At 40.7% G+C, this 26,321-nt stretch overlaps 1 protein-coding gene across 2 annotated transcripts in view; it reads right to left on the bottom strand.

The window, feature by feature from the left end:
* The window catches only part of LOC105489865 (protogenin), a 123,910-nt gene that overhangs the window by 7,173 nt on the left and 90,416 nt on the right, over window positions 1–26,321 (bottom strand). For both annotated transcript variants that reach the window (XM_011755065.3, XM_011755072.3), the window contains 6 exons: window positions 14,264–14,359; window positions 12,764–12,950; window positions 11,680–11,807; window positions 10,397–10,567; window positions 1,967–2,149; window positions 167–287 (listed from right to left, as the gene is read on the bottom strand). In XM_011755065.3, coding sequence (XP_011753367.2) covers window positions 167–287; window positions 1,967–2,149; window positions 10,397–10,567; window positions 11,680–11,807; window positions 12,764–12,950; window positions 14,264–14,359 — 886 coding nt within the window. The remainder of the gene's footprint in view (window positions 1–166; window positions 288–1,966; window positions 2,150–10,396; window positions 10,568–11,679; window positions 11,808–12,763; window positions 12,951–14,263; window positions 14,360–26,321) is intronic.

Genomic DNA, 26,321 nt, shown 5'->3' with positions numbered 1-26,321 from the left:
ATGAGCACATCTCTATAGCTGTAAGAACTCAGGGAACAATACTGCACATTTATTTTAAAGTGGAAAATCCCAGTTACTCTAAAAGGCACTTGATTTTCATTTGTTTCCTAGGGCTACTGCAATTTAAATGTTTTTTACCTCAACCTCTCTAGCAATGCAAACACACCTGGCTTTACTTCGGTATATCAAGATGAGAACACAGACGAAGATGCAGGTCAAGGCTATGCCAACACCTACAGCAATGCCAGTCATTGATTTTTGGTCCAGATGGTAATATCCTGAATAAACTAGGGGGGAAAACACAGTTACTCAGAATCAATCAGAAAAATAAATTATTCAATTTATAATTCTCAGGTACTTGCTTTTCCAAAATTTTTCTTTATCTCATAGGAAAAGTTTTGACATTGTCAATATCAAAGCAGAAAGGACACACAGTAATCTTTAATCAGTGATTTCAGAAACAGATTTATCTTCCAATATTAAATATTATTTATTTATTTTTTGAGACGGAGTCTCGCTCTCTCGCCCAGGCTGGAGTGCAGTGGTGCGATCTCGGCTCACTGCAAGCTCCGCCTCCTGTGTTCACGCCATTCTCCTGCCTCAGCCTCCCGAGTAGCTGGGACTATAGGCACCCGCCATCTCGCCCGGCTAATTTTTTGTATTTTTAGTAGAGACGGGGTTTCACCATGTTAGCCAGGATGGTCTCGATCTCCTGACCTCGTGATCTGCCCGCCTTGGCCTCCCAAAGTGCTGGGATTACAGGTGTGAGCCACCGCGCCCAGCCCAATATTAAAGATTTTAAGTGAGTTTTAGATATCATATTATAGCAATCATGAACATCAATTCATAATTTATAAAACAGGCACAAAACATAGATGTTCCTTGACAGACCCAAGAACAGATTTTATGTCATGCTGCCTTAAAAGCAGATCTGTATGTTGCAGATTCGTTTTCCATCTACATACACTAAAGCAGGGCTTCTCAAACTTTCATGTGTCTGTGAGTCACCAGGGATTATGTGGAAATGCCGACTCTGACTCACTAAGTCTGGGGTGGAGTCTGTGATTCTGCTTGTCTGTAGAGCGCTCAGGTGATGTCATGAGGCTGGGCTCTAGACTACTTTGAGTGGCAAGGTATTTGAGAAGCCAATATGAGCCTTGCTTTCCATTTCCCTTGATAACATGGTAGCTACAATGGCTACCTCCTTCCTGTTCTTAAATCTGACTGCCCTGTCCTGCTCTTTTCCTCTCTCATTCTCTTTCTAACACACACACATCCCTGGCACCAAATGACCACTCTTTGTGAAGCTAAGAGCCCTTAATCTTGCCCTGAGTTCAGCTGGCATTTCCTCCATTTAGAGCAGCCCCTCTTCTCCACAAGCCTACTCCCCCAGAGAGAAGGCAAAGGCAGTGTCCAGTCCTGTGCTACAGTGGGCACCAGCTTTTTTGAGAGCATATGGACAGCTGTGATGAGTAGAGTAAGGCTGGCTCTTTAAAGATATTTTTTCCAATTGCTTTTCTGAAGAGAGAGAGGGAGAAAAAAAAACAACTTTCTCTCCAGAAAGGCTGTTTTTCTGTGGTGAAAACTCTTAATGAAAACCATGCTCTCTTCTTAACTTGAACACCACAACCACCACTGCTGTTTATTTCTGTGAAACCTCCCAGGAAGCCCACTCCCACCAGTTCACGGCTGATGTGACTCCTCTGTCTTGGTGGATGCACAGCTGCGAGAAGTAGTAACTGGAAACAGTGATTTCAAAACGGAGTTATTTCTGAGGTAATTTTGCCTCCTTGTAGGAGTACCAGGAAAAGCCGTGCATCTCCATAACATCAGAACCTCATCAGCAACAACTTAAGGAACCGAGAGCCAGTTTAGGGATATGGCAATTGTAGGAGCAGAAATAAAGTGTAAGGAACAACACTTTTTTTCTTAAGAAAAATCACAGAGACTATGGCAGTATACAGACCTTTGGCATCAGCAGAATCTAAACGCTTGGGCCTCTGATTTGATTCAGAGGTTTCCTTTGGAAGTACTGCCAGCTCCACAGAATTTGAAAAGGGTCCTTCTCCCACCTCATTGGATGCAGATATCTTGACAATGTACACATTTCCTGCTACCAAGTTTTCTAGCAAAGCCATGGTTATTGCCCCTATAAATACATCAATTACCAATTAAGTGAACATTTATCTTTTATTCTTTCATTCATATTATATAAACATGGTCCTTTATTTTTAAAAATATTTTTCTGATTATAAAGATGACACATATTGTAGAACATTTAGAAAATAAAGAGAAATATAAATAAAATTACAATCTTCCATTAACATTTTAGTGTATTTTGTGGGTGTGCATAAATATTTGTGAATACATATTTACTGCATGAACTTTTACATATTAGAGTTTTCACTTAACACTGCAGTATGTATATTACCCCAATATAATCCTTTTCTGTAATTCTGTTTCAGGAGTTCTTAAAAATAGTACACATTTTTGTTTGACTTTTTGTATATATATGTATATATATATGTGTTTGTGTATATAATGTTTTACTCTTTACAGAGATATGAATACAAATAGAATCTGGGACATTTTATTATGGAACATTTGAAACATGCACACAGAAATAATGTTATAATGAACCCAGATTCAATAATTATATTCTTATTTTTTAGAGACAGAGTCTTGCTACATGGCCCGGCTAGACTGGAACTCCTGGGGTCCCCAGTAGTTGGGATTACAGGCACACTCCACGGTGCCAAGCTTTCAATGATTATAATTGGATTTTTAAAAATCCAATGTAAGAATCTTTTTTTAATTGGAAGTGTTTAAACCACTTATGGTAATAGCTGTGACAGGTAATCTTGTTCTTCCTTCCTAAATTAGAACAACATGATTATTTTTCAAAGCATGAATATATTTTTACTGGCCTAATTTTTTTTTCTTTTTTTGACACGGAGTCTTGCTCTGTTGCCCAGGCTGGAGTGCAGTGATGCAATCTCAGCTCACTGCAAGCTCCGCCTCCTGGGTTCACGCCATTCTCCTGCCTCAGTCTCCTGAGTAGCTGGGACTACAGGCGCCTGCCACCACGCCCGGCTAATTTTTTGTATTTTTAGTAGAGTTGGGGTTTCACCATGTTAGTCAGGATGGTCTCGATCTCCTGACCTCGTGATCTGCTCACCTTGGCCTCCCAAAGTGCTGGGATTACAGGCGTGAGCCACCATACCCGGCCCTTTTTTTTTTTTTTTTTTTTGAGATGGAGTCTTGCTCTGTCGCCCAGGCTGGAGCGCACTGGCACGATCATGGCTCACTATAACCTCTACTTCCTGGGTTCAAGCAATTCTCCTGCCTCAGCCTCCTTAGTAGCTGGGATTACAGGCACCCACCACCATGCCAGGCTAATTTTTTTGTATTTTTAAGAGAGACAGGATTTCACCACGTTGGCCAGGCTGGTTTCCAACTCCTGACCTCAAGCGATCCGCCCACCTTGGCCTCCCAAAGTGTGAGGATTACAGGTGTGAGTCACCGCACCCGGCCTGGCCTAATTATTATCACAGATTTAAGATAAACAGGGAAGAAAATGCACAGTTATGCAGGAACCTCAGAGTACTGAAGACAGGTCTCAGATTAAACTCCCAAAATCACCACCAGAAATCTGTGTAAGATCTACTTCTCTTCATAAGCAATTATCATTTGAACTTATATATGATATTTGGTATCTAAAGGTATTTTCTCTGTTGCATGACTGCTAAGAAAGATTCCTATTTGGACACTGCCATTTCTGGAGGTGCCTTTCTGCCCTTGTTCTGCCACTGCACCAAAGTATTTGTCTTACAAAAAAATTCCTACCCTAGGAATTAATTCTAGTGCTAAAGGTGTAATAGAAATTCAACCAGAAAGTTGTTTCAGCACTGTTTGTGGGTGGACATGCACAGGGAAATCTAGTTTTCTTGTGCCAATTCCATCTCATTTTTTCCTGACTCAGGGCAACCTTACAATAGCTTCAAAGAGTTTACAATAGTTTGTGACAGTTGCCTCCTGGCCAAAGGTAGCTACTCCAGTGCACCTGCTGGACTGTATTTCATTAGGCAAATGAAACGTGGAGTGATCTTAAAGCTGAGGTCATGAGACGGAGGCCACCTCTGCAGGTCACACAGTGTGAGGCAGCCAAACCTCCAGCAGTGATGCCAGGAGCCAGAACACAACTTGTTTTCATGTTCTCTGGTTTCAGCTTGGCCTAAAGAGAGTGTGAGCTACTTAAGTACACAACTGTTCAATAAACAAAGTGACCCTTATTTAGAATCAGGAAGAGTCTTTCCACTGTTGCTGTGTTTTTAGGCAGATGAATTAAAAAAACAAAGATGTATGGTGACATGTTACACTTAACTAAAAGGAAGAACATTTCCATGTCTTCACAAACAGAGATATAAATAAATAGAGTTTCTGTTTTATGGTAAAACACATTTAAATTTTAAAAAGTACTTGGCAAAAACTAATCACTGCCAGAAACTAAATCTTTTCACTTAATTTAAGTTTTATACACAGACCAGCAGTACATGTGTGCACGCACTCCCCTTTTCCCCCAAAAAGTATCTTCATTTAGAAAAAAGGGAAACTGTAACATTCTGGTTCCCCTAGGAGGACACTCAAAGCATTTCACAAATAATAAAGCAATCTGTCTATATTCTTTCAACAGACTTCTCAATCTTAATTAGTGTGATTATTTCTGTCTCCTGCCTTTTGTATGTGTCTGAATCTTTAGTCAGATTAGGAAGCTTACAAGCAAGACCGTGTAACAGGCTAATTCACATCAGTGCTGGTCAAATCTCGTCATGTAACCAGGTGAGCAATTTCTGACTTGGGGCATGTTATTGAACTGTATTTTCCTCATGGAGACAATAGTTCCCACCTCATATAATTATTATACAGATTAAATAAACTATCATTGGCAAGTATCTGACGCAAGTATAAATAAAAGTTAAGTTGTCTTCCTTTACCTCCAACTCCTCTTCTTCCTCTTTTGCAAGACAGAAAACTTTTTTTCATATTTGGACCATAAATGTCCATTTAAATTATAAAAGCAAAAGATTTTGGGGTTGGAGAAGTGCCCCAGGATACAATCTCAGATCTTTTTTCTCTCTTCTGTCCACATGCTTATATGATTTTTTTCCAGATCCACAGCCTTAAATATCACCTATACATTGATAACTAGATATATCTCTAGTCCAAAACTCTCCCATAAACTTAATCCTCCCACTGCTTAATCAGCCTCTCTGCATGGACATCTAAGACACATCTCAAATTTCACACTTTCAAAACCAAAGCCTTAATTTCTCCCACTGATGTGGCTTCTGTTTTTTCTTATGCCCCATATCAATCTACAAGCATATCCTGCTTGCATATCTACAAGCATATTTTCTTTCAAATTATGTTCCAACAGCTTATTACTTTCATCATTACCACTCCTGTCCAAGCCCTCATCAACTCTCACATGGACACCTGCCTATAAAATGGTCGCCCAGCTTCCACTCTTACCTTCTTACAATCCATTTCTCAGGTGGCTGCCAGAGCAATCCTTTCAAAACATAAACTTATCAAAGGTCTCCAAAACTGTCCTCTCTCTTAGAATAAAATCTATGGCTCATGAAGTCTGGTCTACATCTGCCCTTCGTTACCTCATTACTTCATTTCTTACTGCCTGCTCTTCCCCTCACTCCAACCTCCCTGGCCTTCTTGCTGTTCCTCTAACATGCCAACGCACACTTCCGCCTCAGGGCCTTTGCACCTCCCCCAGATATCCACAGGATTATGTTTGAATGTCATTTCTTCCACAGGAACTCTTTTACTGCTTCCATCACTTTGTCTCTTCTCCCTATTGTAACTGTCTTTATAGCATTTATGACACTACTTGAAAATGTATGTGTTTGTTGGTTTGTTACCTGTGATACAAGCTCCGGTGGAGGTAGGGACTTTGTTTTGTACACTGCGGTACTGCAAGTGCCTAGAATAGAGCCTGGCACATAGTCATCACTCAGTAAGAATTGGTTTAATAAAAGAAAATATTCCTACTATTGGTGGTCCAATTCATTTGGCAAATGTTGAGTTAAATGGATTCCTTTATCACAGGGTTTCTAATTTCCAGTGCGAATCTCTAACAAGACGAAAGGTATATGGTATTCATCAAACTTATTTAATCATGACAAAAATTTTTTGAAGAGGGGCATCTTTGTGATATCAGGAAACTCATAAAGGACAGAATTCATTAATTGCTGAGATAGAACATAATTTCATTTTTTTAAGACTGAGTGCATTTTTTTAAGACTAGCTCACTGCTAACTCCGTCTCCTGGGTTCAAGAGATTCTTCTGCCTCAGCCTCCCAAGTAGCTGGGACTACAGGTGCACGCCACCATGCCCTATAACTTTTGATCCACTTTAAATTACATACAACTATAATTTCATATCATGTTTCTGCTCAACCATTGTCTTACCATGTACTATTTTAGCCACAAATACTATACGTTCACCAGAAACATTTTTAAATGTTTTGATCCATGACAAATACCTTGTTCCATTTGTATTAAAATATGTGAATTAAATATATACATAAATATGTATAAACCTAGTATGTATAGAAGATTAATAGGTATATGGGAAAGAGAAATGGACACCCTTATTCTTTTTTCCTTCATCTTTTTCTATACCATAACTTTTCCAAAAGCTGCCATAATTATACATACAAGACATTTTAACTTTTCTTTAAATGCCATGTTATATTCCTTGCTTTTTGTTTAAATGTGAGTCAAACTCTGTTTTTCTCTCTCAGAAAAGTAAACTCAATTGCTTTTTACTGATTTATTTGTTCTCTATTAACCTTTGGACTTAGCTATGAAAAAAGTCCTCTACATTTAACGAATGACAAAAGCTTTTCACAAATGTTTCTTAAAACCACAGCAACTAACATTATTTTTCCTGTGCTCTATTATATAGCTAGAAAGGCTTATATAGATGTAAAAATCTGTAACTGTAATCCCTTTCACTACTGAGCCATCAATGAGGCAAAATACTATTTTCTGAGTTCCGTTCCAAAATTACAAATTAATACATTTAAAAGGAGCCAGACAAAATATATATTGCTTCTTTTTTTTTTTTTTTTTTTTTTTTTGAGACAGAGTCTTGCACTCTTGCCCAGGCTGGAATGCAGTGGCGCAATCTTGGCTCACTGCAAGCTCCACCTCCCGGGTTCATGCCATTCTCCTGCCTGAGTAGCTGGGACTACAGGTGCCTGCCACCATGCCTGGCTAATTTTTTGTACTTTTCTGGTAGAGACGGGGTTTCACCGTGTTAGCCAGGATGGTCTCGATCTCCTGACTTCATGATCTGCCTGCCTCGGCCTCCCAAAGTGCTGGGATTACAGGTGTGAGCCACTGCGCCCGGCCTTTTTTTTTTTTTTTTTTGGAGACAGAGTTTCACTCTTGTTGCCCAGGCTGGAATGCAATGGCATGATCTCAGCTCACCACAACCTCCACCTCCTGGGTTCAAGTGATTCTCCTGCCTCAGCCTACCTAGTAGCTGGGATTTTTAGGCGCCTGCCACCACACCTGGCTAAATTTTTTGTATTTTCAGTAGAGACAGGGTTTCACTGTACTGGCCAGGCTGTTCTGGAACTCCCGACCTCAGGTGATCCACCTGCTTCAGCCTCCCAAAATGCTGGGATTACACACATGAGCCACCTTGCCCAGCTCCATACTGCTTCTTTTTAGGCAGGTGCAAATGAAGAACTCAAAGAAGTATGTGTTCATGCTATCAAAATTATTTATTAATACTTAGAATACCTCATTGAATCAGGTTAGTTATTTGGTTAACTGCTGTGTCAAGAAATCATTTTGGACTTGAATGACTGAAACTAAATTATACATTTTAAGAAAACTGTGAGGCCAGGGGCGGTGGCTCATGCCTGTAATCCTAGCCCTTTGGGAAGCTGAGGTGGGCAGATTGCCTGAGTTCAGGAGTTCGAGACCAGCCTGGGCAACACAGTGAAACCCCCATCTCTACTAAAATACAAAAAACTAGCCAGGTATGGCAGCGTGTTCCTGCAGTCCCAGCCACTCGGGAGGCTGAGGCAGGAGGAGAATGACTTGAACCCCGGAGGCAGCAGTTACAGTAAGCCAAGATCCACTCTACTTCAGACTGGGTGACAGAGTGAGACTCCATCTCCAAAAAAAAGAATACTGTGGTAGACTCTAATACTGAGGATCCCAGTGAATTACACCCCCATGGATTCACACCCTTGTAGCCCTCCCGACACTGGTTCTAGACTTGACCATGTAGCCTACTCTGCCCAATCAGACATAGTGAATGTGAGGAAAGCAGAGGCTTGTGAAAGCTTTGTACACGGGGCTTCCTCTCTTCTCTTCCTGACTGTGGAGCCCACTCCTGCTGGTTTTTTGTGTTTTGTTTTGTTTTTTTGAGACGGAGTCGAGTCTCACTCTATCATCCAGGCTGAACTGCCGTGGCACGATCTCGGCTCACTGCAACCTCTGCCTCCCAGGTTCAAGCGATTCTGCTGTCTCAGCCTCCCGAGTAGCTGGACCTACAGGCATGTGTCACCATGCCCACCTAATTTTTGTATTTTTAGTGGAGATGGGGTTTCCCCACATTGGTCAGGCTGGTCCTGAACTCCTGACCTTGTGATCCGTCCGCCTCGGCCTCCCGAAGTGCTGGGATTACAGGCGTGAGCCACTGCGCCCAGCCTCTCTCTTGCCATTTTTAGACTACTCAGAGCCTATCAAAACTGTAATACGGCTGCAGCCTCGTGAGAGACCAACAGAACTGCCAAGCTGATTTCAGTCCAAATTGTTGACTCAAAGAATTGTGAGAAAACAAAATGGTTATTTTAAGTTGTAGACTAGTTTGTTAGGCAGCAATAGATAACCGATATAAACATAAAATCACATTGCTGCCAAATACTTAGCACTTTCAAGTCTCTTCAGTGACCAGTAAATCGTTATTTAGTGGGGCTTCTTCTGCTTAATGAAAAATACGAACATGCAAAGATCAAAATTCCAGGTAAAGTTATCATCTGCTTATTTTAAAACTCATAGTTTTATATTACATGCACATAAATATCTTTTAAATTTATCTCGTTAATTGGGTAAATATTCCTCTTGAAAGGTATAACGAATGTGGGAGTGCCTCATACTGTATAGTGTATAGAATATAGCGTACAAGTGGCAACTACATTTCCTGCTTGAAATTCTTCTTCAGCTTTTTATTGGTTGGCAAACTACTCTCTTCTCAGAATGTATGTCTAAATTAAGGAAGTGCCAAAATAATGAAGTTTTACTATTTATGTGATGGCCCATCTAAAATCTGGCAAATAGGACTTGTCCAACATAAAGATTCAAGATTTAGGCTGGGCTTGGTGGTGTGCATGCCTGCAGTCCCAGCTACTCAAGAGGCTGAGATTCTGTCTCAAAAAAAAAAAAAAAAAAAAAAGATGCAAGATTTAGAAAAGGATATGATAAAAGTGTGCATAAGAATCCTAAAAACTTGTTTAGCCCCTTTAGCACTACTAAGGTCTTCTCCCTTAAATCATATCTCCTTCCAGTGTTTCCTTCTCCTGTGCAAGACACACCATGAGAAAACTAAGACTCATCCATAACAAATCTCCCTTCCTTAATCTTCTCTCCCTCCTGTCATCCAAGCTATCAAGTTCTATCAATTTTAACTCCTTAATATCTGCCAACCATCCTATCCTTTCCATCTTAATCCTCACCATCCTAGTCCAGGACTATCATCTCTTTCCTGGACGGCTACAGTAACTTCTTAACTAGTCCCTTTGCATTACTCTAATCTCCAGTTGGTCTCAATCAAACCTTTTTTATTTTTCCCCGAAGACAGACTCTTGTTCTTGTTGCCCAGGCTGGAGTGCAATGGTGTGATCTCGGCTCAATGCAACTCCTCCTCCTGGGTTCAAGCCATTCTCCTGCCTCAGCCTCCGAAGTAGCTTGGATTACAGGCACCTGCCATCACACTCAGCTAATTTTCATATTTTTAGTAGAGATGGGGTTTCACTATGTTGGTCAGGCTGGTCTTGAACTCCGGACTTCAGGTAATCTATCTGCCTCAGCCTCGCAAAATGCTGGGATTACAGGCGTGAGCCACTGTGCCCGGCTATATCTCTTCTATTAACAAAAGTAACAGTAACCTTTTTGAAACAAACTACTCTTAAAATTGGTGGATGGCTTCCCAATGCTCCTTGAACGAAGCCCAAATCTTTAATTACTTCACACATGAAAATGTAAATTCAAAATAAACTCTAGATTCCCCTTTCCTTTTGTTTCTTTAATATTAAAATAATCTTACTTTTTATCCTTCATGGCAATTTATGGTATTTACCTTCACGGTGTAAGACCTGCCACTCTCCTGCAATCCAGGCCTTCCTGGATGCATATAAGATAGTATAGCGGGTCACAACTGTCTCTGGGCCATCAGGGGGTTTCCAAGAAACTAGAGCGGTGTCATCCTCTATCAACGTCACTTTTACTCCAACTGGTGGGCCTGCTGGTGCTGTGCACACACAACAAAATGTTGTATTAGTAGGGTAAAATGGTTTATAAATACTCAAATACCTGGCTTACAGGCTTAGAAAAAAGTTCAGAAAATTAGAAACCACCATAAAAAAAATTATAGCTTTCAAAGATCATTAATGATAATGTGAAGTACTATTTTTCTCCTTGTATTTTCGTAATATTTAAACATTAAAAAACATAAGATAGTAGATTCCTAGATAGGAGAATCTAAGTTAAAGGGAGAGCATTTTTAAGGTTCCTGAAACGTTTTGCTAAATTGCTAACTAGAAATGTTTACTTCCACCAACAGTACCTTGTCCATTAGGTATCAGGTTTCACCCCATTAGTACTGATAGTTCTTACTAACATGTATAGAACATCAACTTAACCTGATCTTGGAGGCCAGTGAAAAAAATGCTCCTGACATTAAAACATTTAGTTATTCCTGGAAAAATTGCGAATCAGTGAATTTACAGGGCAGACTTACATCTAATAATATATCTGTGAAAAACAGTAAAATCTTGGAATTTAAGTTGACTCCATGTTTAATATACACTAAAAGTGTGAAGAGCTGGTTTTTAACACATCTCATATGGAATATTGCCAAAACCATAGCAACAAAGTCCTATGGTCACTGTCATAAATGTCCCTTACTTTCTCTCTGTATAATTAAAATACAGCAGAAATGATGCTTATATAATAGATTATCTAGTCCTTTGTCCTCATTCTAGAGATAAGAAAATGTTGGTCTAGAGACATAAAATATCTTAGCTAAAGCCATGAAAGCTACAGAATTGGTGCTCAATCCGATATATATATTGCACTGTGCACACTATCAAGCTGCTATTCATGCAGAAATGACTTCAGTATAACGTGAGCTCCCAAGATCATTAACAAACATTCACTTACTGCCATTTAAAAATTTTTTGGCTGTAGATTTGAACAGCACACCTGATTTTTTTTAAGGTTTCTAAAAGGACATTAAATTTAAGCCATCAAGTGGTAGGTGGCAACTACAGTAGTATCCTACTCAGAATGACATACATATTTTTTAAACATTTCCTTAATCTTTTTTAAAAGGTAAAATCTATAGGGAGCTGTTTTCTTTACCTTCTGGAAGAGTAGAATGGTAGACTACAGGGCTCCAAGGACTGGAAAGCTGATCCACATGTAATCGAACAGCAAATTCATATTTGGTGTTTGGTTCTAGACCCTGAACCAACATGTGAGTTTCTGATCTATAATAATGAGGGATGAAGGTGTTAATGCTGGTAGTATATTATTGTTTCTAAAAGAATGTCAGCATTTCCAAATAGGTAAGGGCATAATGTTATTTTTCATTACCTCCTCATTTTATATGAAAAAATGTTTAGACTAAAGAACAATTTAATTGGACTTTTAAAATACTAAACTTGGTATTGTCCTGTAGAAATAAGCCTACCAGTTGCCTCTCTTTGACAGCAAACTCGAAATGTCCCAATACAAAGGGATTTCCTCTGAAATACTGGAAGTCAAATCATTCATTCATTCATTTATTCATTCATGACGAGGTCTTGCTCTGTGGTTCAGGCTACAGTGCAGTAGTGGGATCATAGCTCACTGCAGCCTGCATCTCCTGAGCACAAGCAATCCTCCTGCATTAGCTTCCCAAGTAGCTAGGATTATAGGCATGCATCACCATGCCTGGCTGATTCAAAAAAAAATTTTTTTGTAGAGATGGGATCTGGCTATGTTGTCCGGGCTGATCTTAAACTTCTGACTTAAGCAATCCTCCCACCTCAGCCTCCCAAAAATCATTCTTTTAGAGCACCGTGATGGGCATCTTTCTAACTCTAACCTAGAAACAAAATGACAACTGGCTCTACTTTTTGACTGCCAGCATGAAAACAGTCTCCTTTCTTTCTTTAAACGTGCTAAGTTTAGTCACTTGAGAGTAATAATAGCTTCTTGCCTAATCTTGTTGCATGAGGCAAGGAAAATTTAAAAATCACTTATATAAATTAAATGTCAAAAAGTACAGTTTTCAGAATATGGTAAGGATGCAAAACTCCCAGCCACTTCATAAATAACTTAAGTCCTGAAACAAATGCTTACAGGTGAAGCCCAAGCTGGGCCCAAGATGGTAAGAAGTATGAGTTGGAGGGGGGCGTGGGGAGGTAAGCAAAGAAAATAACCATTAATAGGAGCTACATACGTTTGAAGGTACAGAACCAAAGAAGCATTCTGCAGGCCAACAGGATTACAGCGGATGGTGTAGTTAATGATTTGTGCAGTGGTGAATGCAGGCCTCCTCCAGTGCAGGAAGATGGAAGATGAGGTGTTAGCCTTCGCATAGAGATGGTGGGGTGGTGGTGGAGGCGGGACCATGCGATCACGAACAGCTATTGAGAAAAACAATGTTAATTTACGATACGACATAACATTTAACATAGAAAGTGGTAAAATGGTAAAATAATAATATCCCACCCTATAAGTAGATTTTAGGTCTTTCTTCCACCAGAGACACATAGTGATCTGGAGATATATCATCCAAACCTAAACAGCTCTTCCGTGAGTTAACTAAGAAGTCAAAAACAGTCATGCATCACTAAACAACAGGGACACATTCTAAGAAACGTGTTAGGTTTTTCATTAGGTGATTTCATCATTGTGTGGACATCAGAGAGCGCACTTACACAAACCTAGATGGTATAGCCTACTGCACACCTGGGCATTATGTTATAGCCTATTACCCATAGCTATAAAACTGTATAGCATGTTGTACTAAATACTGTGGGCAACTGTAACACAATGGTATTTGTGTTTTCAAACATATCCAAACAGAGAAATGGTAACAGGTTGCTCTATGAGATTGTAACAGCAATGTCATAGGTGATAGGAATTTTTCACCACCATTATAATCTTATGGGACCACTGTCACATATGTGGTCCACTGTTGAGGGAAATGTCATTCTGCTGTGTGTGACTACATTACTGATACTTAACAGATTGGAAAGCAGAAGCACAGAGAAGTCAGGCTACTAGCCAAAGACACCAAGAAAATCAGTGGGGGACTTAAAACTAGAACATCCTTCTCAAGAGCAGTACAAGGGAACAGCAAGTGGAGAGAAACAGCCTCGAGGGAAAAGCAGACTTTAAAAAATTCAGTATGTAGATATTCAGTGGTTATTTTCCTCAGTTAAATGTCTAATAGTCCTCTGTATGCAACATGAAAATAGGACTTATAATTCAATAAATCTTAAATATTTACTGAGCACCTATTTGTTTAAGATACTTCGGCCAGGCCGCGGTGGCTCACATCTGTAATCCCAGCACTTTGGGAGGCCAAGGGGTGGATCACTTGAGGTCAGGAATTCGAGACAAGCCTGGCCATCATGGTGAAACCCTGTCTCTACTAAAAATACAAAAACAAAAAAAAACAAAAAAAAAAACCCAGGTGTGGTGGTGGTGCCTGTAGTCCCAGCTATTAGAGAGGCTGAGGCAGGAGAATCGCTTGAACCCGGGAGGCAACAAACAAACAAAAAACAACAACAACAAAAAAAGAAAACAAAAAAACTATGCTACTCAGCACAGAAGATATAAAGTAATTAAGCCACCAAGGCTTCCAAGGAGTAGTGAGACTGTACTAAAAGGAGGAGGAGGAGAAAGAACAGTGTGAGCCATAGTAAAACAAACGGCCACGGCTTTCACTTACACACACATCCTGGAGTGCTGACGGTCTGATCTGCCTGATAGCCATCTTCCACGTTGTTGTAAGCCAGGAGCCTCACATGATATTTTCTTCTGGGGTCTATAAAGAAACCAATAGGAAATAATTAGGACCAGGTCTTTAGATCTGAGCAAAGGTTCTGAACGAAGCTTTTACAGATTTTGGTTCAAAAATCTTCTGAATGCATAAAAGTTCTCAGTAATATAAAATTACGGCTCAATGACTCAGCAATTCACCTTCATATGACACTGCTATTGTGACCCATCTACCACTAATTTACAATTTTACTTTCCTTAATCTAATTTCAAACAATAACACTACCGTTGTTTTCCTTTCTCTCCTCTTCCTCCTCCTCTTCTTTAACTGGCAGATAGATTCTTGATTTTAAAAGCCTTGGGTTGCTTGATGGATCATTTGCAAGAGATTACACTTTGTGGAAGTTTTTTGTTTAGGCAGTTATATTTGAGGGCTATTTACTTCAAAGTATGGAACTCCAACTGAGATTGTTTTATTCCAAAAAGCTAAAGAAAATTACAATTCTCATTCTTTAGTACCTCTGAAAATTTATATAACCATGTTTTGCTTAAGTTTTAAGTTTAAATGTGTCCTTTCTTTCTACAAACCTACATTCTCAAGTGCGAACTTCACCAAGAAAGATGAGTTGGAGCTCCCTCTACTGGTGTTTGTTAACTATCACAATACTAAAACTAAAGTCCATCCAATGCACATTAAAACAACTTTTTTAAAGGCTTTGAAAAAATAGTTATATATTTTAACTTACATAATTTAAAAAATAATCAAAAAGTTCAATAATAAAAACACATTTAAGTTAACTGTTTATGATGACATTTAAATACAGAATACTTGCTCAGGGCAAAAATATACAACTCAGGCTGGGCGTGATAGCTCATGCCTGAAATCCCAGCACTTTGGGAGGCCAAGGCGGGTGGATCACCCGAGGTTGGGAGTTCGAGACGAGCCTTGCCAACATGGTGAAACCCCATCTCTACTAAAAATACAAAAATTAGCCGGACGTGATGGCACATGCCTGTAATCCCAGCTACTTGAGGAGGCTAAGACAAGAGAATCGTTTGAACCTGGAAGGCGGAGGTCGCTGTGAGCCAATATTGTGCCACTGCACTCCAGCCTGGGTGACAGAGCGAAACTCGGTCTCAAAAAAAAAGAGGGTACAACTGAAAAATAATATATTTCTCTATTATACTTCTCTAAATAAACAAAAAACACACAAATAAATTCAACATTTCATAAGGAAAAACAATAATCCTTAACAGATATAACCAATCCGGAAAACGACGTGAAATTAAAGGTTAAAAATAATTCTAGAGTGAATCCAAACATTTAAAAATCTAAAAATAGAGGCTGGATGCAGTAACTCACACCTGTAACCCCAGCACTTTGGGAAGTTGAGGACAGGAGTTCAAGACTAGCCTGGGCAATACAGCAAGATCACATCTCTATAAAACATAAAATAAAAATTAGCTTGGTGCGGTGGTACATGCCATAGTCCCAGCTGCTCAGGAGGTTGCACCAGGAGGACCAGTTGAGCCCAGAAGTTGGAGGCTGTGGTGAGTTATGACTGTGCTACTGTGCTCCAGCATGGGCAACAGAACAAGGCCCCATCTCTAAAATAAACCAACTAAATAAAATCCCAAAATAAAATATAAAGTTTATAAAACTCTCCAAAGTAATATGTTTGTATAAGTATTTTAGAAACGGCTATTTTCTAATATTTAATATTAAAATTCATTGAAAGAATTTTCCAAAATATTTTCATTTCCATTTCTCTTTTCAAAAAACTACAAGATGAAAAATTTCTGAGACTTAGAAAACTTCTAACCTTTCTGGATAGAGGTAAGAAGACTCATCTAGCATTTGACCATCCTATAGAAAATGTCTTTTGGATACATCATCTCATTTGACTATCAGAAAACGCCATAAGGTAGATGTTATGCCCATTTTATGTGTAAGCTGTGATACCAAGGTTTCTTTTGTTTGTTTTCTGAGAGAGGGTCTTACTCTGCTGCCCAGGCTGGAGGGCAGTGGTGCAATTACAGCTCACTGCAGCCTCAAACTCCCGAGCTCAGATGATCCTCCCACCTCAGCCTCTTAAGTAGCTGAGACTACAGGCACACACTGCCACACCTGGCATTTTGGGTAGAGATGAAGTCTTACCATATTGCCCAGGCTGGTCTCCAACTCCTGTACTCAAGCGATCTGCCCGCCTTGGCCTCCCGAAGTGCTGGGAGTACAGGAATGAGCCACTGCAGCAGGCCTTCAAAGGTGTTAAGGAGAATGTCCAATATGCATGAAGCTGAACCAAGAACTTGTTATTTCCGTGACAAAGTACAGGGTCTCTAAATTTACACAAACACCTGTGCCTCTGTCAAAAGAAGCTTGTCTCCTAATAATAATGATTTTTTTCTTTTTGGACACTGGTTCTCACTCTGCTGCCCAGGCTGGATGACAGTGGTGCGATCATGACTCATTGCAGCCTTCACTTCCCTGGGCTCGGGTGATCCTCCTACCTTAGCCCCCCCCAAGTAGCTGGGACTACAGGCATATACTAAGGCACACACCTGGCTAATTTCCCCATGTTGGTCAGGCTGGTCTTAAACTCCTAGCCTCAACAATCCACCTACCTTGGCCTCACAAAGTGCTGGGATTACAGGTGTGAGCCAACATGCCCAGCTGAAAAATACTTTATTCTGTCTCTACTCAATTAGAAGAGTGTCTTTAGGAAAGGCTCCGGAATATAAAGGTATTATACCAGAATACAGGAGATACAGAAAAGGAAGGATAGGATAGATTTGCCCTCAAAGTAGCTCATGTTCTCCACAGGGGGCCAGATATGAATACAGCTATTTCACAGAGAAAGCTCATTTTGATGAGGGTTATGAGTACAGGTGGAGAGATTAATCTTTTTTCTACTGTGCAAACAACTTCAATCAACACTGCATGAATACATCTCTGGAATGGTTCCATTTGTTAGCCCTAAAATGGATTCTTCAAGTTTTCCCTTCTTCCTTTTTATTTACTTATTTATTTATTTATTTATTTATTTTTGAGATGGAGTCTTGCTCTGTGCCCCAGGCTGGAGTGCACTGGCGCGATCTCAGCTCACTGCAAGCTCCACCCCACCCGGGTTCACGCCATTCTCCTGCCTCAGCCTCCCGAGTAGCTGGGACTACAGGCGCCCGCCACCTCGCCCGGCTAATTTTCTTGTATTTTTAGTAGAGACGGGGTTTCACCGTGTTAGCCAGGATGGTCTCGATCTCCTGACCTCGTGATCCGCCCGTCTCGGCCTCCCAAAGTGCTGGGATTACAGGCTTGAGCCACGGCGCCTGGCCTCCTTCTTCCTTTTTAAAAAATAAACTTCTTATACTAAATTTTAAACCCAGAATTAAACTTTTTTGTTGGTCAGACAGAAACACCTAATGTGTCCCAACCCAAAGAGATAAGAGAACAAGTTGCTCTTTTAATGCCCCAAGCGCTTGGCTACTGCCCACTCAGGACAGACTCACAGAAGCCCCATGAAAGGAGGAGCAGCTCCCGGTCTCCTATTTGGAAATCATCAGGGAGTCACTGTCTCAAGGACCAGGTTCCTTCCCAGGTTATATCAGGCATACAAGATCCCTTCTATCCAAATAGAAAAGTTTAAAACACACACACACACACACACACACACACAAATAAAAAAACAGAATAAATTACCAGGTTAGGGGCAAAGCTGAGCAGTGGACAATGTGGATTTACCACACCTTCCTTTTTAGCTTTAAGAAATTTGTCTCCAGTCTCAAAATCTAGTCATATTATTATTTTGGTTTGTTAATCCAGAGACCCTGGAATATCCTGGTTCATTCTTGTTCATTAATTTTTCAGAAATGTGACTTCGTGTTTGTAAATTTAAGAGTGGAAGTAGGGACCAGAGCCCTCAAATAGTGTTAAGATGAGCACTACCAGGCAGTAACAATGATCAGCTAAAAAAGAAAACAGAATAGCTACAGCATTAACAGAATTAAGGATACAGGGTGAAAAGCAAAGTTTAGGACCAATATGCTAAATACACGTAAATACACTAAGAATGAACCTCAGCATAAGTAGCAAAAGTCAAGTCCTAAAACTTCACAGTTCTGCAAAGACCCTCCGACGCCTAAGGGACAAAGCAGAGACCAGGGCCAACACCTTAAAATGCCACAGGGAACCAGTCCCAAGGCCTGTTACAGCCCTTCTTGTGTTAAGCACTGCCACGTCTGTGGTGCTTGGTTACATGAGACTCAGCAGACTTAGGCTATGTGGTTTTGGGGAGAAAGTAGAGTTAGAAAGAAAGAACAGCCACAAATACTGCAGGCCTCCTCAAAGCCCAGCAAGGGAAGGAGGAGAAAGGGAAGACAGGGAGAAGTTGGTTCTAGTTTATTCAAAACTCAACAAAAGGAGCATAAAAAATGACTCCTCAATTTTTTTTTTTTTTGTTTGAGACACAGTCTTGCTCTGTCGCCAGGCTGGAGTGCAGTGGTGCGATCCCGGCTCACCGCCACCTCTGCCTCCCAGGTTCAAGTAATTCCCCTGCCCCAGCCTCCTAAGCAGCTGGGACTACAGGCGTGCACCACCATGCCCGGCTAATTTTTTTTTTTTTGTATTTTAGTAGAGACGGGGTTTCACCATGTTGGCCAGGATGGTCTCGATCTCCTGACCTTGTGATTCATGCGCCTTGGTGTCCCAAAGTGCTGGGATTACAGGCGTGAGCCCATCGCGCCCGGCCTCACTCCTCAATTCTTAATGGTCCTGGGGTGATGGCTCAAATGGGTAATACTTGAATTTAGGGTTAAACTTGCTTAAAGCTTTAGCAATATATAAAGACAAAGGGTTAGGAAAGGAAGCTCAAATTAATCTAACACAAATTTGATTCATAACAGTGCAGCTCTGGACTGTCAGCTTACATTTACATTCTGTCCCTAGCCAAATGTTCTTTTAGTAGGGAGTCACCCTTTGGCCCTAAAACGATCATCCTCCTGGCACACTGCTATGGCTGTACTCTCCATCTTTTCCCTGCTGGCTCTAGGACTGGTCTCACCCTCCTTCCAACCTGATTCATTCTCATCACCAGCTCTTCTACTTGGATTATTAGTCACATAAAGAAGAGTTAGTCTGGGCGTGGTGGCTCACACCTGTAATCCCAGCACTTTGGGAGGCCGAGGCAGGTGGACCACGTGAGACCAGCTCGGCCAATATGGTGAAACCCCATCTCCACTAAAAAAACAAGGAATAGCCGGGCATGATGGGGGGGTGCCTGCAATCCTAGCTACTCGGGAGGCTGAGGCAGGAGAGCTGCTTGAACCCAGGAGGCAGCAGTTGCATGAGCCGATATCACACTATTGCACTCCAGTCTGGTTGACAAGAGTGAAACTCTGTCTCAAAATAAAAAAGGAACAGTCAGAGCCAGGTCTGGCTGTCTAAGAAAGAGTTCGCAGATATCAATAAACATTTATCAAGAGCCTACCAAAAGTCAGGCACTGCATGAGAGACTCAAGGACTAGAACAACGCAAATCTTGCTTTTAATTTCAATCTACCAAAGAAGACAGGCTGATAAATGAATATTCTATCTGTAAGTATTATTTAACCCTGACAGTTGTATAGACTTGAGCAAGTTTCTTACTTTTCTAAGCCTCGTTTATTTTGATTTGGAAGATGGAAATGTTAACAGGACCTCTCTGATAGGGATTTTAAGAATATTAAATGAAATCATGCCTATGAAGTACTTTGTAGAGCTCCTATAATTAGTAAACACAAAATATTATATTGCTGTCATGTGAGTAAAGGTGCCTGGGAGAAAAGGTAGTATCAAAAGTATGGCAAACTTATCACATTTTGGAATCAACTTTGTGAAAGCTTATCAATATCAAAGATCTCCGTTTGTTCATACAAACAAGATCTAGAGAACAGAATATCGGCAAATTAGCAATTGGCAAATACTAAAGCTGAGTTTAACCACTCTCTGTCCTCCCTAATATTCTCTGGTGTATAGAGCAGGCAGGCAAAGGTTCCCAAGTGTGCGTTGGCTTGTATATACTATTGAAACAACTGTGTTTTGTGTCTGTGGCCACTAAGAATGCTTGCTGTTTTGGCAACCATGTCAGATGGCATATATTCCTCCCAGTGGTATATCTACCTTCACCCACATCTTCCATATTAATCTAATAATCTCTCATCTGCCAACAAAGAAACAGCCCTAATGATGATAAACGCTTTGGAAAACAACTTAATAAATTCCTTTCCTAGTGGAAGAACAGTAAGTCATTTCATTAAAAGGAAATCTGGAAGAGTTTGAGGGCAAGTATTAGAAACAGCAAGCATATGGAAACAAAAATTAATTCAATCTGTTAATAATAATTATATCCCATTTTTACAATGAGGTGTTTCTTATCCTCAATGACCACACTCAGAACAAGACAAAGGCCTATAAAATGAGACTCTCTAATGCCAAAATCTTTTAAAGTTGTACTCCTCAACAACTCACTTAATCCCATTCTAACTGCACACGATCTAACAATAATAGTGCATTAACTGTACCTCTGTGTAACACCTTAAGTAACCTACACTGATATATGTTTCTAAACACCACACAAAAAACCCCATGCCCTCGTTCAGCGTTGTACTTGAAAAACTTGCATTTCTGTTCTCCATCACTAGATGGCATCTGTGTGCCAGTTAGGAGAGTGATGACCCCCTCATCCAGGCATTAAGGAGGTGGGAGACATTCAGATAACAGCTGAAATCTAGTATCTGAGTATCTGATGAATGAGCAAATCAAAACAGTTATGCAGGAACTATGGCAATTGCTTAAGTTTCACCAAATGAAAGGCCTGATGAAATAGCAGTAAAAAGAAGGGCTATCTTATTCAATATTTATATATGAATTATATAAATATTTCATATAAACTTCAAAAACCTTTGTATTGGCCGGGCACGGTGGCTCACACCTGTAATCCCAGTACTTTGGGAGGCAGAGGCGGGCAGATCATGACGTCAGGAGTTTGAGACCAGCCTGGCCAATATGGTGAAACTCCATCTCTACTAAAAATACAAAAATTAGCCAGGCATGGTGGTATGTGCCTATAGTCCCAGCTGCTCAGGAGGTTGAGGCAGAAGAATCACTTGAACCCAGGAGGCGGAGGTTGCAGAGACCCGAGATCATGCCACTGCACTCCAGACTGAGTGAGACTCCATCTCAAAAAACAAAACACAACAAAAAAACCCCTCTGTATCAGTTTTGCTTCAATGTCCTCTACAGTGAGTGGATGCTGAGCCAAATAGAAGATAACTTTCCTAATGACTCAGTGCTACTAAGAAGCTAAGAGACAGCCTAGCACAGTGGTTAAGAGCTGGGATGTTAAACCCAGGCTGACTGGAATTCCAACACTAGCTTGGTCATTGCTATGAAACTTGGGGAAGTTATTTTTTCTCTCTGTACCTCGGTTACAATCACCTGTAAAATGGGTATAACAATGATAATAGCATCCATCTCAAGAAGCTGTGGGGGGAGGGAAAATAATTTAATTCACATGAAGTGCTTTAAAAGAGGGCTTGAGTATAATAACAACAACAATAATAATATACTAATAAAATATAAAGTGGTAGGGCACGGTGGCTCAGACCTGTAATCCTAGCACTTTGGGGGGCCAAGGTGGGTGGATCACTTGAGGCCATGAGTTAGAGACCTGCCTAGCTAACATGGTGAAACTCTGTTTCTACTAAAAATACAAAAATTAGCCAGGTGTGGTGGTAAGCACATAAAGAAAGGAATCCCAGCTATTTGGGTGGCTGAGGCACAAGAATCGCTTGAAACTAGGAGGTGGAGGTTGAAGTGAGCTGAGATTACGTCACTGCACTCCAGCCTGGGAGACAGAGTGAGACTCAGTCTCAAAAAATAAATAAATAAATAAATAAATAAATAGTAATAATATAATTGCTATTAGCATTCTATGATTCCTAATCCCTGCTCTCTCTCATGTACAAGGGCATGGTGGTATAGTAATTAAACAACAGACTCCGTAACTACACTACTTGGGTTTGGGGTTTGAATCAAGCTTCGTCATCTATAAAATGTGGATTAAATGAGTTTATACTTGTAAAATGTTTAGAAAAAAACATCATGTACTTGATAGGTGTCTTTTAGTGCTAAATGACTAAGTTTAGGGGAGAAAGTTGGTTTGGGAATTTGGAGATTTGGATATAAATCTTGGATTAACACGCCGTGTGGCTATGAAAGTTGCTCAGTCTGGTGGAGTTCAGTTTCCTCATCTGTACAACTGGAAAGCTGACACATTTATCAGTGTTCTCAAATTTGTTTAGATAACAATCTATTAGGGGAGCTAAGACAAAAAAAAAATAAATGTAAGTACCACGCAAGATAGGAATAACTGCTGCAAAAGAGATGACGTGTTAAACTCATTCACAAGAGAGAACAATTACCACTTACTTTGGAGAGTGGGCAGGGCTTCACAAAGGGGGTGGCATTGAGCAGAACTTGATCCTACAATAAGAATGGGGAAGAAGAGATCTAGGCCAAGGGAAGAGTATGAGCAAAGGTGTGGAGACAGGAGCACACTGTCCCTGAGAGAAGTCACAGGGAGGAATTCAGATTTGCAGCAGTAAAGGGTATTTTATGGGGGAGGGTCACACAGAAAAGTGAGGCTGGGGACAGATCACACAGAGCTTTGAGAGCCCAGTGAGACACTGTAGACTTTATTAAATATACATGGAAGGCAGGTGACTAAATGGAACTGTTGAGAGAAGAGACTAAGGAGTAAGAAAGTATCAAGTGGCTGAGCTTGGTGGCTCACGCCTGTAATCCCAGCACTTTGGGAAGCCACGGGTGGCAGATGGCTTGAGCTCAGGAGTTCGAGACCAGCCTGGGCAACACAGCAAAACCCCCGTCCCTACAAAAAATACAGAAATTAGCTAGGCATGATAGTGCATTCCTATAGTCCCAGCTACCTGGTACGCTTAGATGCGAGGATTGCTTGAGCCCAGGAGGCAGAGGTTGCAGTGATCCCACCACTGCATTCCAGCCTGGGTGACAGAGTGAGAATCAGTCTCAAAAAAAAGAAAAGAAAAGAACATGTGAAAGTTTCCAGCCCAGGTCAACCAACAGAATTGGAAGAGGACATGCTTGGCAGAGGGTTGTCCTTCAGTTCCAAGTGTGTGCTTTTGGGCCTATTTTGTAAAACAGGGGCCCTATATCACTAATGTTTGAGAAATCAGATAGCAAAATAGTAAGAGTATGTGTAAAGGAGTACATTCGAAAGAATGGCATCCTCTCCTATGAAGTGGCTTGAAACCCTTCCCCTCCCACCTCCAACTTCTTGGTTATCTCTGAAACAGGCTAGGTTACAGGCTCTGAATAAAGGGGAGATATTAATACACACATTCAAGCTACTCAAATGCCCAGTAGAACAAAAGCACAATAATGAGATATATAAACATTAGGCAGTAAATAAATTTTACTTTGAGGAGAACACATTCAAGAATTCCAATCCTGCTGGCTTTTGACCATTGCTTTACTCTTACACTTTAAGACCCAAGGCAAAAGCTAACACGCTCACTGAGTACGAAGCTTCATCGTACCTTCCCCCCAATACCATGAAGAGTAAGCACTGCCTGAGTGAAGATGAACTAAGATAGTAAAACCGATGGACACCACATTCAAACTGTATGGACCCTTTGTTGTAACACTAACAGGTTTGTTCCGTGGAAAATGCGTAAGAAAAAACAATCATTTCAAAGTACTGCGCTGTGGATCAATAATAAGAGATAATCTTTGGGTCATGAAAATAGGTCTTCGTTGCTTTCAGCTGATGTATGTTTGTGAGGCTCCAGAAGCCTTGAAAAGAGCCAGGTCAGAGCAAGCAGGTCGGGGTTAGATAAAATTAAGAGAAAACCCGAGGTCAAGAACATGAGAAAACTTTTCCCCCACAGGAGTGACTCCACCTCCAACACTATTTCTAAAATTCAGCTCTGGTGAAGACTTAAGAGAGTTTTATTGCCCATCCTTCTGTGGAAATTCTCAAGTAGGGGGAAAAAAATCCTCCTACGACCAAAGGAAGAAAAGCAATCACATCTACTTTAGGATTACCCTCTGCCACTTTTCAATTTACAGACAGGAACACGCTGGGGTGGCCTAATAAAATGCATAAAGAAAATAAAAAAGCACTATTTGAAGATGACTATGTATAACTTTAAATTGTTTACTTAAAATGCTGCTATAGAAAAGCTTTGCTATAGCAGCAACAAAGTGTCACAATCAATACAGCTTCAAAGCATTAAAAATTGTCAAATTAGAATATATATGCAAAAGTAGGTAGCAATCGGAAAATATGCTGATACAAGGTCAGGATATGCGAAATCTCAAGATGTTTAGGGAGGAAATTATCAGAATAAGTAAGAAAGGTGAAAGTCTGAAGGATGAAACCTAATGTCTAGCCAAATATCCATTTTTAATTTAATCTTTTGTGCTACAAGGTTTTGTGTAAGCCTTTTCAGGCCCATTGTTCCCCTGCAGTCCAACTGGAGAGCTCCTTGGTCTGGCTAGCCAGGGTGACTGCACTGCCCCCAAGCCTGTCTCTTCGACACAATACCCCCCTCCCATAATTATTCAGAGAAGAGGCCAGCGGTACAGACTGCTCTGACACCTGGGTCATGGCCTCTGACATAGAATCTGGGGCCAGCTCAAGTCTGGCCCAGCAGCAGAGGAGCAGGAAAAACGCTAAGGGGGATGGGTGGGAAAGGGAAGCCGAGTGAAACACTAGGCTAAAATGCTATGTGTAAGCACAGTAACAAAAACACAAATCACATTTGAACAACGCGATCTGCCTTCAAGTCTTCCAAATGTAAGACTACAGTGTTTCTCCACTTGAAATCACACCGAGATGAGGGGAGCAGATCTCTAAGACAGAATTCTTTGTCTCATATCATCAAACTTGTGTTAGAATGGAAAATGTGAATTCATGATGATTAAAATAATATCTTATATGAACGTACTAGTCATGCTGATTTAAAAAAACAGGTTTTTAGCTAAAAGAAGGTAAACTTTAAGCCTAGATTAAAAATTCATTCTCCATTTATAAACTGAATCTCTAAAAGGGATTGTTACTCAGAAACATTTTTCACTTTGTTTGCATTATAAATTTAAAGGAGTTCTCTTTAATGATGACTATGCCAAAATGTTATAAATTTGTCATATGATAATATATAGAAGATTTGAGTGTAAAACAGAACAGCAGATGGAGTGGTCAGTCCTTCCCTTCTCACACTTTCCCTGTGTATTCTATATACAGCTTTCATGGAAGCTGACCAGTAGAGTACTGATCTAAACCTGAAATGACACACTCTTTTGTTTTGCCCCCCACCCCCCGAAGGGTCTTAAGACAAATAACCTCTCTCACTCCCAGTAAAAACATCCCCTCTCCTACTGAGTTTAGAATAATTTAGAAGAAAGTTCTTTGTATGTGACATTTGAGAATCAGTTTCCTACCAAAATAAGTATATCCTATTGATCTTTTTTTTTTTTTTTTTTTTTTTTTTCCCTGAGATGCAGTTTCCCTCTTTGTTGCCCAGGCTGGAGTGCAATGGCGTCATCTCAGCTCACTGCAACCTCTGCCTCCTGGGTTCAAGTGATTCTCCTGCCTCAGCCTCCTGAGTAGCTGGGATTACAGGCATGTCCCACCATGCCCAGCTAATTTTTGTACTTTTAGTAGAGACGGTCTTTTGCCCTGTCAGCCAGGCTGGTCTCGAACTCCTGACCTCAGGTGATCTGCTCGCCGGCCTCAGCCTCCCAAAGTGCTGGAATTACAGGCATCAGCCACTGCACCCGGCCAAATAATTTCTATTTTTTTTTTTCTTTTTTTTGAGACAGAGTCTCGCTCTGTTGCCCAGGCTGGAGTGCAGTGGCGCAATCTCGGCTCACTGCAAGCTCTGCCTCCCGGGTTCATGCGATTCTCCTGCCTCAGCCTCCTGAGTAGCTGG

Source organism: Macaca nemestrina, chromosome 7, assembly GCF_043159975.1.
Source record: "Macaca nemestrina isolate mMacNem1 chromosome 7, mMacNem.hap1, whole genome shotgun sequence".
Classification (NCBI taxonomy): domain Eukaryota; kingdom Metazoa; phylum Chordata; class Mammalia; order Primates; family Cercopithecidae; genus Macaca; species Macaca nemestrina.
This window is presented reverse-complemented; position numbering and strand designations above follow the sequence as displayed.